General features: G+C 39.4%; 1 protein-coding gene across 1 annotated transcript in view; it reads left to right on the top strand.

Moving 5' to 3' along the window:
• Positions 1-4,519: 4,519 nt before the first annotated feature.
• Positions 4,520-11,933, top strand: part of LOC107582216 (kin of IRRE-like protein 3) — a 46,405-nt gene continuing 38,991 nt past the window's right edge. The window contains exon 1 of the mRNA XM_016267964.1: positions 4,520-5,172. Coding sequence (XP_016123450.1) covers positions 5,133-5,172 — 40 coding nt within the window. The 5' untranslated portion in view covers positions 4,520-5,132. The remainder of the gene's footprint in view (positions 5,173-11,933) is intronic.

Below are 11,933 nucleotides of genomic sequence, written 5' to 3'. Positions count from 1 at the left end.
CAATAAAGGGCACGGCACATGTAACGAAGCAGCGTTTATCACACTCCTGTTTCCGTAACACAGCCTTCTTCAGCAGCCTGTGGCCCAGCAAAAGGCCATACCCTTGACCCATCAGCAACCATATACCTCCTGAACTTCCCCTGAGGTACTTTCATTTCAGCCAACTCTGCTTTCAATAATGGCCAGCCTGGTATTTTGATATCGAGATGAAGGACATGTTGTTGATTGTTCTTTTCATGATGCTATCTGTAATTATAGCTAGACAAAGATGGCTTAACAGAGAAGTCTAGTTTAAAGCAGTGCTTGTATGCATCTCAACCAAATGCATGATATTCACAATAATAGGTGGAATGCATGAGATGCCTGGCATAGGTAAAGGCATAAAGAGTTATTGCCATGTAGCAGTACTCAAGAGTTATGGTTGACACAGATCAAGGCTGTACTCAATAACACAATTATAGTAAGAGCTGCTGTAATGTCCCCATATGGTCGATGTAAAGAGAGGGGAACTTTGACAGTATAGCAGACTGTGCACCGCTCAGCACTAAACTCTGAACTGATGCATTATGTTTTTAATGATGAAAGGCGAAAATATGTTTGCCGTGCATTAGGGTTGTCAAAAGTACCGACTTCGGTACTAGTAGGTACTGAAATTTAAAAAATGTGACGATCCCAGCATTTCCTGCTAGCATTTTGAGCAGATTCTTAAACACCTCTGATCACGCACTCAACAGATATGTCTGTGATTGGCTACAATGATCATCGCTTCATGCTTTTCGGCGAGCGCTTACACAGATACACACAGGAGTGTTTGAAAGCCGTGTCTATTAGCGGATCCCTAATATATCTGCTTATAGACGGATCCGCTGATAGACGTGTACCGAAGTCGGTACTTTTGACAACCCTACCGTGCACTACGTTAAACGTGGAGAAAAAATTTTTCAAACTGGAATAAGAGTTTAAAGTCAACACAAAATGGTATTTGCTTCTTGAATGTGACGTTTCTAAGTAAAACAGGACATCCAGCGACCATTGAAAAACTTCACTACTTGAAATAAAATAAACATTAAATTAAATGAAACAAAAAAATAAAATAAAAAATATATAAACTTATTTTGTTTTAACTAGTGGCCAAGGCAACATTTTTAATTTTCACCAAGTTTATGTTGAAGTACTAAAATAACTAAAACTAAATCAACTAAAAAGTACAAATTAAAACTTCATGAAGACTATACATATAGTGTTATAAACATTTTTAAAAAACACTAATAAAAATGACAAAATGCATCTAAACAAAATTACTAAAACTAAAATGAAAACAGAAAATATAAATATAAAACCCCATTTAAAATATTATTTAAAAAAACGTATAAGAGCATATCAATGATACTAACAGGTTGGAGGGAAGCGGTTATGGAAAAATAATGGTTGTCACAAAAAAATGGAAAGTTATTTCAGAGACGGAGCAAACTATTTACATTTTGATGAAAGAAAGACTAAATTTTCATGTCATGCTGACAATAGAATTCTACATGTCTTCACTTAATTTACACTGCAGAGTCATACTGGTTGATAAAACGAGACATTTGAAACTCAAGACTGACATTATTATATACCTGAGACTATTAATAGCATATATCCTGTGACATTTGGATGAAATAGACATAAACCAGCTCTGATTTATACATTTATAAGGAACGCTGACCTTTCAGTGATACAATATTTACTTAAGGGATGTAGAGGAGACCATGTTAAGAGTGACAAAAATAAATTTTAACCTTTGTGCGACAGCACAATAACAGTTTGTCCACGTCAGCAAGAAAATGTTCTCCATGGAGGGAATGTCATTTTAGTTTGTCTTCAAGACAAATACCCAGAAAGCTGTGTTTGTTGTCTGTCAGAGCGAGATCGGAATCGACTTTTTAGCACGTCAAATTAAACCGCAATCTCATGACAGTATACATGTTTCAGCTCAACTTTGCATCAGCCTTGCAAATTAGACAAGAGTGGAAAAGCTGCAATGGTAATTTCAGCCACGCGTCCTCGTCGACGCTGACGTTTCTTTTCTAATTGACACCAGGTCAAATGAGCCTGAGATAATATTTTGTTAAAATATTCTCATTTCCTGGAGAGTCCCATTTCCATATAACTTCACCTCATGCTTTATTTATGACTTTCTTTACAATTACCATGCAAACGACATCTTAACGGTCTCCTTCCCCCCCAACACAGAACAGTTTAGTAAATATCAACCTGCATTCAATATTAATAAATCTACAGTTTAAAAAAAACTCTTATATGTACATGAATTATTTAAGTATTCACGGGCCTAGGGTGGGTTACAGCACCCTCAATGTGAGGTTACAAAATAAATGACTGTATGTTCCAGTTACAGGTCTGCTAAAACACATCACCCTCGACTGCATTCAACCAATGAAAGTAGCTGTTAATTCACACGTCTGGCTCACACCCTGTCAAGACTTGGTAAACTTCACGCAGTAGTTGTTGATGTTTACTCTGCTCTCCCAGCAGGTGTGAGCCCCTGTTGTTTAGAGATCATCTATTGCCCCTTTACTCAATCTTGTTTCTTTCAACTCACAGGATTCCCATCATCATCATCTGCGCCTCCAGCAAGCTGTTTCTCTCATCAGCATGTCTTTGTGAGCGGCAGTCTCGCATTTGATCCCCTCACCTACAATAAATCTTAACTGGGTGGAGACCAAAACCATCCGCATGGTTTTACAGTTCTCCTCTCTTTGACCATATCTAAAAGGTTCCAGTGTGTTTTTTCGAGAGAAATTACAAGGTGAAATCTTAAGAGATATTTTTAAAACTGTGTATCAACAAGTCAGCGTGCAATCTGTTGGCTGGTGATAATTAACAATGTAGCGTGAAAGTAGTAAATATATATATCAAGCTGTCTCTTTAATACTTTGTGGTTTATATACATGTTGCTGCTGATTGGGCTGACATGTTTGACACACCCACCAAACAAGAGAAAAGTATCTCAAACCCCGTTTCACACCGTTTCCAGGAACCATGTCATTCAAACCGGAAACCGTAGCAAAACGGTGCACACCGGTTTGAGCTTGAACATGCCCCTGATGCAGGAATGAATCGTTTGAGTCTTGTCAATGAATCGGTTCAAACAAGAGTTCTGAACGATTCGCTGTGTCCGAATCACTCATTCACTATTAGAGTCAGCCAACAAAATTTCAAAAGCACGAATGTAAACATTTAAATGTAATAAAATATATAAACAATATATTAAAATAGACCGTTAAATATATTAAATGAATGTGTTCACTACAGTGAAGGACACACATGGAGTGAACGAAAACGAGTGAACGAATCCGACGCAGATAAATACCTGCGCTGGAGAGCGCTCTGGAGCTGTCGCAGTATATCTACGTGTTATTTATTTATTGCAATAGGCCTATATTTGATAGATATACTTTATAATATAGTCCTTATAAATAATTCATTATTTAATGTACTCAAAAGACTGCAATAGCCTAGCACAAATACTTTGAGATATAATTAAAATTAGACATTTAGCGCTGCATTTTGGCTTAAGTATTTTTAACGTCTTTTCTTTGTATAAAGATACAAAGCCAAACAAAATGCATATTTGATCGACAAGTCAAGAAAAAGCCCCCGTGGTTCTCAGTTTATTTGGGTATTTGCACATGATTCATGTGTTTAACCAACCACTGTAACAAACAGCACATACATATTTTCGTTTTGAGACCATTCAACCGGAGCTTAAAGGCATGGTTACATATAGTTTACCTTGGAAAATAATAATAACCTTATTTTGTAATATATTTGATATTTTTTATATATTTGTTTATAATTCATAAAAATAATTTAGTTGTCTTGAATCTTGAAAATCATCATGCTGTGCATATCGACTTATGAGGGGTATCCGACCATCAAGTGATAAACAACATTAATTGATATGAATGTAATCACATCGCATGTATATTGAATCATTATTTAAAGAAACCCCATTAAGATCATCTGTTCGGCGGATTCTGTTTGCTCCGGGACACACCTGTTTACTTTCCCCAGCAGTTTATTCATTCACAGGCGCGCATAACCAAGCATCCCCTGTTGTTTAAGGACCAAACACCCCCAACTGCTAGATAACAACCCCCTATAGTTAAAACCCTTAACCAATCGCAGGGCCCGGGGGCGTGGGCCAACGGCTGTCCCTGTAGACTGAGAATGACTTTGAATGTAATCACATCGCATGTATATTGAATCATTATTTAAAGAAACCCCATTAAGATCATCTGTTCGGCGGATTCTGTTTGCTCCGGGACACACCTGTTTACTTTCCCCAGTTTATTCATTCACAGGCGCGCATAACCAAGCATCCCCTGTTGTTTAAGGACCAAACACCCCCAACTGCTAGACACCCCCTATAGTTAAAACCCTTAACCAATCGCAGGGCCCGGGGGCGTGGGCCAACGGCTGTCCCTGTAGACTGAGAATGACTTCATTCTCAAACTCTATATGTTCCCCAGTGAAACAAGCGCCTGTTTTATTCTTCGAGCCAACATCCAGTCAATAGAACGACAATCTGTGCGGATCGTATCCTCGCCTTGCCGCTGCATTACAAGAGAGTGAGGAGCGAACAGAGCAGCACGGAGGGAACTGTGCGCAAGAGGAGGCGTTTATGTGCGCTATAGAGCTTGTGGTGCTGAAACGCGCTCAGTTGCGCAGGCGAGCGGAGCCCCGCTGATCAGGAGAAACTGAGTTTTTCTATCACCCCTATACGGAGGATTTACTCCGGAGCAGCCTACTTGGTTTGATGCAAGACCTGCGCATTAAGGCAACTTGATTTGAACAAAATTGTGTTGGGAAATATTACGTGAACGTTCGAAAGAAAGTTCTAAACTTTAGAGACAACCAGCGTTGATGCTTAGACTGTGCTCAGATGGCAGTAGAGACTTTCAGCTCTCACAGCTGAGGTTAACATAATCTGCTGTGTTTTTTAATTATTATTATTTTTTACCTAATTCAAGAGGTGGGCGAGGACCAGCTTCCACATTCAGTCCAGCCGGAGCTTTCGTGCGCACACTTTCAGTCTGGACTGCAGGACAAGTGTTGAAGACTCCGGAAAGATGTTGACGTTTTACATCGCATTATGCCTTTTAGGAACAGGTAAGACGTTTTGTTTGAGTTCAGTAACTATTCTAATGATAAAATCGGATGTTTGTCTAGCCTACTACTTAGCGCTGCGTCAACCTAATCATAACGCGATTACCGATCGTTCAGCGCGCCCCGTTTTGAAGTGAACGCAGTGGTTTTAGGTGTGTCATAAATGTATTTTGTGACATATGAGGTCCTAGGGAAATCCTCCCGGTATATTGGGCGAGTGGCACTGCGCCAAATGCAAACAAGGCTAATTTGGAAATTAAGCTTGTCCGATACAGGCGTGTAGGCTACTCCATGCAGCGTAATGCAGCTGATGGTGATATACTGCTCATCGTACCCTTATATAGAAGTAGGCTACTGTGGGAGTGCCGTGGTACAGTGATGGTATCATATGGTACATAATATAATACCATCATACTGAAATGTATCTGCAAGGTAGGCTACTTAATAATGGGACATGTCCGAAACATGATAGTGCCGTAGTTTTTTTTTATTTGTTGCATAGGCTATAACTTTAGTTATAAATCACTTTTGTGTGGCTATGAAGGAAAACCCTGGGACATGGAAAAACTGAACGTTCATGTTGTGTAGCCTCCATGTGTTAAGGGTGGAATAAATGTGTTTGAACGAACGACTCTTATGAGTCGGTTCTTTTTTGTGAATGACAAAAATTCAGCGTGACCATTGTTGTTCGATTTCAGAACAATTGACTCTTATGAGCCGGTTCTTTGTTGTGAATCAAAATCAGTGCTAGCGGATACTGAATCAATTTGGCTAAACTGTTATTGTCATTAGGCTACTTGTCCTACTCGAAGTGAAGCAGCTGTTATTGTGTTTTGTTTCAAACTTGTTCTGCAAATCAGTGTAAGTTGTAAATCTGTAAAGATTTTAGGTTAGATGACGTCTGTCAGTTATTGAAAATGAATTTAATGACTGACAAGTCATTGAAATGCATTTATTTTTATTATTATTTTTATTTTTATGAGTTGTTAAAGGGGTCATATGATGTTTTTTAAAGATCATTATTTTGTGTAGGATCTTATCTATGCACAATCAGCTTGTAACACTCCAAAGAGAAAGGAAAACTTGAAATCGCATCATATGACCCCTTTAAATTAATTCTGTTAAAATTTGGAATAATCTCATTATTTGACAGTGCAACAAGAATCACATTTCCCTCCAAATATTTATTTCCTGAAAAGTATTTGTTAACTGTAGTTGTTAAAAGTTTTCATCACTACTGCAGAGTGACATTGTGCTTAAACTTGTTATTGCACAACGACATGCAGTTTAAATTATTTGCAAACTGGTACAAGAAAACATGTCTGTCTTTGCACAATCTATCAGGTTTGTTTTCTACAACGTTGCATTTAAAAGCTTAGTACTCATACACTCCTAAGTACTCATACGCTCCTAAGTAGTTTTCGGGCACCATATTCAAATTTGCACTATTTATTTCACACCAAAGGCGGCACTATATTTTGCATATTATATGTGCTATGAGAGAGGTTGATTCATTTGCGGAGTAGTACAGCATATTTGAGCCTGGCCTATTTTTACCGTGTGTCTGTTGTTTCCACACCTTTTAACAAATATTTTTTTCATTGGGTGTATTATTAACACTGGCTTTGATTCAGCTCTAGATAAAGGCTTCAAAATCCCTTGGCCCCCTCAGATCCCAAAGTGTTTCTTCTCCCAATTAACAGCGTAAGTGAAAGCGAGGCAAAGCGCTTTCGGTCGGTGCTCCAGTAAACAAATTAAAACAAATGTTTATTGGTGGTTAAGCTGCGCTTTATGTCTGTCTCTTTGATAAATGAGGCCGCCGCATTGACACGGATGGAGGCGGTAATTAAATTTAAATGTTGAATCTAAATGCCTACCACCATCACAAATTTAGAGGGAAAATATAGGTGGAAATGTTAATAAAATGCCTGCCTGGTTTGCAAATAGTTTTAAATTTGTAATAATCATAGCATAGAGTATGCTTCAGTTAAGCACAATAACAGAGGTTTATCTGAAGATATGTTATACATTTTCCTTTATAACAGCAATTTGTAGACTATTGGCTTTCATGTGGACTTTCTAACTCATTCAGGGGGAAAATATGACCCTGGCTGCACTCTAGATGTTTTTCTCATCATTAAGTGGGTGTGTAAGTAAGACAGAAGGGGATAGGATGTAGCAGAGCAATTCTTTGACAGACTGGTGGCAGCTGCTTTGGGAGGAGCAGAGAGGCTCCCGTATGGCCTGAACCACTCATCTCACCTGACATCTATACAAGCAGCACGCCACATTCTGAAAAACCACCAGCAGCTCACATCTGACTCAACAGCTCCCTCTCTGAATAATGGCTCATAGATAGATAGCGCAGAGAGAGAGAAATATCGTCCTGGTTCCCATAAACACACATGCCTCCTTACACATTCACCCAGACATATACACACCTGAATGTAGGTGCAAACACACATCTCCTTTATATCTTGGTCTCCCTCTTGTTTGTCTTCTCTGTCTTTCTCTCTCTCTTACTCACACACACACACGATTTCAGAGTCTCTGACAAGAAGTCTCAGAACTAGTAGCAAAGAGCAGGGTTTGAAGCAGAGAACATGACAGTCTTGAAGAGACCAGCCCTTAGTGCCAGATATTCATGTGCATGCCCTTACCAAAGCTCCGCTGCTTCTTTCTCGCAGTCGTAATTTGCTTTCTCGGAATGTCCCTCAGTCTCCCAGTGCAATTCTGTTGCACTGTGCCATCGGTATTCCAAGTAATCTCCGGCACTGTGCTTTTTTTGAAACCTTTGGCATGGGGTTGGCTATTCCCATAAGGCAGCGTTCAAAGGAAGCGTGTTAAGATCATAAGACTTTCGCCAACTGCTTCGTTCCGCTCTAGTCCTTTTGCCTTGTAAAGAGAAAAGAAATACATAATTGACTATCACTTTGTGCATTATAATTTTACCATTTTGTACCCTAACAGACTTTCATTAACATACTTTCTTTCCCGCTCTTTAGCAAGGTAGACGATGGAATATTTTGCTGGTTGACCTAGTATGCATCTAATACATGTGATTTTGTCAAAAGGCAGCACAGATTATGTATTTTTTGCTCTGTGATATCCCACAATCTTGTATGGGGTTTAAAAAAATCTATTCATAAATATCCATTCACTATCACTAATTACTTTCTTAGTTATCTAAGGTTCACTCAAATTTGTTCTAGATCTTTAGGCATCATAATAGTGGGTTGGGAGCCTGTCTGAAACCAGCTTCTTGAGTTGGTGCCTTCAACTGCTGTCTGTTAAGTAATTGACTGACTGGGCAGAAAGGCTGCTGGCTTCGGTTTCAGACTCAGCCACACACATGTAAACACTCCAACAAACAGCTTTGTGGGTCTGCAGTCTTGATGTCTTCACTGGCTCCATTAGAGGGACAGATAGTTTGACCACACACAGGGCCTCCCATTAGTGGTGGGGACTGCTGGGCACTGATATTGAGTGGGGTTGTATGGTGGTATTTCTGGATGTGTAGCTCTCTGGGTTTGTTTTAGGAGCTTTCTGTATTATGCATGAGCTGAATGTCTTAGGAGACCATATGGGGACTGAAAATGTTTTATGTATGTGTGTGTATTGTTAAGAGGTTTAATGCTTGTATTGAATGTAAAGGTGTGCAATATAAGGTTATGTTTCCAGTGTAATGATCGGAAAAGAAGAACATCAAATGTAAGCATAATACAGAGAATTAGTGTCAATCTTTCTCTTTTCCTCTTGCTTACTCTTTTCTGTGGAAGCCTGTTTCTGTTTCAGAGTAAAAAAACAAAAACAAAGTAAATGTAAGAAAGTTTAAAATAATAAATAATCACTTTGTGACATACAAAGCCACAATTATGAGAAATAATTTGGCAGTTGATAGATATATAGTTGCAAATGTAAAATCCCATTGCGAGTCGATTTTCTTTCAACTCTGAGGCTTCCATACATCACCTCTGTTTTTCCAGCAAGTTCAGTGATGAGTGTGTGCATTTGAGTTGGAGAGAGTAAGTGTGTGACACACACGATTCACAATAGCGCTGATGCAGCAGAATCTGTCTGGTGCAGGAAGACTGCTGCATTATTTAGGAGATGCTCGTATGGCATAGATATGGATGAGTTTTGGCCTGCTTTGATTCACTTGCACTCTGCAGACCAGAGCGAGATGGACTGGCTGCGAGCGGTTGAGTGCTCTGAGCTCTATTACAGGGAGAGGTTGGCGCTCAGAGACAAATTCAATGTAAAGGTCAGTTTTGTTTACAGCAGAGAGCAAATCGCAAGATTTTCTCCCCAGACAACATTCTAGCGTACAAATTTTATATGTGTTGTTGGGACTGATGCTGAGAGTGACATTCAGGCTTTTGAATAGGACTAAGGGGATCGGGATAATGCTATACCTTCTCTGTACAGTTAAAAAAGGAAACCCTTATTGCAAGTAATCAAAAATCTGTAAGTTAACTTTTATAATACCTCCTGTGAAGAAAAGGCCACAACTCCTTGTTTTCAATTTTTCCCGTGCCCTCATTTGCCCATCATAACGCTCAAACCGTGCTCCTGATGACACATACAACTGTTGAGTTAGGGGGGTCTTGAAACAATGGCTCTCTCTGTTTTCTGCCCGAGACATGCTACACACAGCCGTATTGTCTAATTATCTTCCACAGACATAAGACAGTGACCCTGGGGTCTCACCCACGTTTTTCCGCAGCTTTCCACCCCCCCAAACAGACGCACACACACAGGAAAATATTGAGGAGAATTAGTGGAATAGAGAAAGCAAATAAGAAAGTTTCGGAGGGAAAGGCTGTAATCAGCTTGCCCATGCAAGAGCACACATATAAAGAACTTGGCATTGCATTCAGGGGGGCTTTTGTTATCAGCTGTCAGTGTCTCCAGCTCGCATGCCTAATGGCAGAGCCCCGAGGAGAGGTGGCCAGTTGTTCCTCACTCTGGGACAAGGCCATCTCCTCCATCTCCATTGTTTTTTCAGCCCCTCTCTTCCTCTCGCCTTGTCTCCGTCCACCCACATCCTCACCTCATTTTCCTTGGGCGGAAAGACGAGCGAGTGGACAAAGAGGAATTGTGCTGACTTCTTCCTCTAGAGGAGAAAATGAAAAAGAGGGCAATGATGTCATAGGAGGTCTTCAGTTACATTAAAACAGACAGTTTATTTTATTTTTTTCAAGGCCAAGAGTGACTCCTAGAGTGGAATTTTATCTTCTGTATCCACATCCATTAGGATTCCTGTCAACAATGTTTTTTTTAGAGGAGTTTGTTTATTCTGATGATTAGATACAGTAGGATATAAGGTCAGATAATCACGGATATTTGCATACAGTGGGAAAAAAGAGGGTGTTTACTGCTGACGTTACTCCTAGATCACAAAGGGGTGAAGCTCAGCAGCCTGAGTTAATTTGGAGAAAATCATTAAAACAATGCCTAAGGAAAGAGACAATTTCAAACACTCATTTCCTATTTTTAAAACACTTTACTTGTATTTTTTCTCCCAAAATGCGAAAAGTGTCACTCGTTACTGGGGGAAATGTATCACAATTTGGTACGAACAGGAGCAAGGAAGTGTTCTGACACAGGCGTGTGTAGAATGAGCTGGGATTTGGTAGAGCGCACATCGGCTTCTATTTTACTATCACCTCCAGTCCTCCAAGACAAAATTTCATATCTCCTGCTGTGATACAGAAAGCAACAGTAAATTGAAATTTATCTTCCATGCTGCTGCAATATCTGGGCTCATATTATCCTCTCGGGCCAAGATCCCTAAGCCCGGTCTTAAAGATGGCCCAGATATGAGAGGATGCTTTCTGCGGTGGAAAAAATCAAATTCTGCTATGAAAACTGTTCATTAATTTTAGCTATCTGTTTATTTAATGAATATTAGATTTTTATGTTTACGTTTGGGGAAAAATGCTGTACTGCAAATCATTGAGGGAGATTCAACATTATGTTCCTTTATTACTTATCTGTTGTGCGGTTTGCTGTAGTTATTGGTTCATGCATTCATTCATTGATGAGTCATAGATGTTCCGATGGACTGACAGCTAGAAGTAATTGATTGTTTCTCTCGCGCACACACAAACAGTTGAAGGGTGTGCCAGGGGGGCAGCTGAGATGAGTGTCTTGTGGTTAAAGCTGCATGCCCTTTGTAGGGTGATTAGTCAAAGCCTGACTGCTTAATTAACGATTACTCCATCACAGAAGACATTGTGTGCCTGAGAGAGATAGAAAAGCTCTCAGGAAAGCCACAGTCTGATTGTAATATTATGTGTGATGCTTTAGGATCAAACTTTGCCCGATATTCAGTTTAAAGTGTTTCATACAATCTAATACAATGGTGTCAAAGTCGTTTTAGGTTTTGACACAGTGTCACATTGTACAGGCCACTTTTTATTTGTTAAACATTTTTGAGCTCATAAATTCTGTAAAAAAAAAAGTTTTTTTCAGATGTGTGCAATATTATGCACCACAACAAATTAAAGCTTTTTTTGTTAGTTTATCTCTCCTGTTGTAGCTACAAACAGAATATTATGGCATATTTCATACTAATATAGGCTAGTAATTATAGTGATATTGTCTTTGACACCTATGCACAAATAGGACACTTATTTCAGTTCTGCTAATGCTGTCTAGATTCTGTATCAGCATAGGATCTTATACCTGCTTCTATTATGAGATAGCATCATGTTAAATAACAGATCTAAGCTCAGCACAGCCCTACTTGAGCCTTTGGC

This window comes from Sinocyclocheilus grahami, unplaced genomic scaffold (assembly GCF_001515645.1).
Source record: "Sinocyclocheilus grahami isolate Dianchi unplaced genomic scaffold, SAMN03320097.WGS_v1.1 scaffold42.1, whole genome shotgun sequence".
NCBI lineage: Eukaryota > Metazoa > Chordata > Actinopteri > Cypriniformes > Cyprinidae > Sinocyclocheilus > Sinocyclocheilus grahami.
The sequence above is the reverse complement of the archived record's forward strand: the minus strand, read 5'-3'. Positions and strand labels throughout refer to the sequence as shown.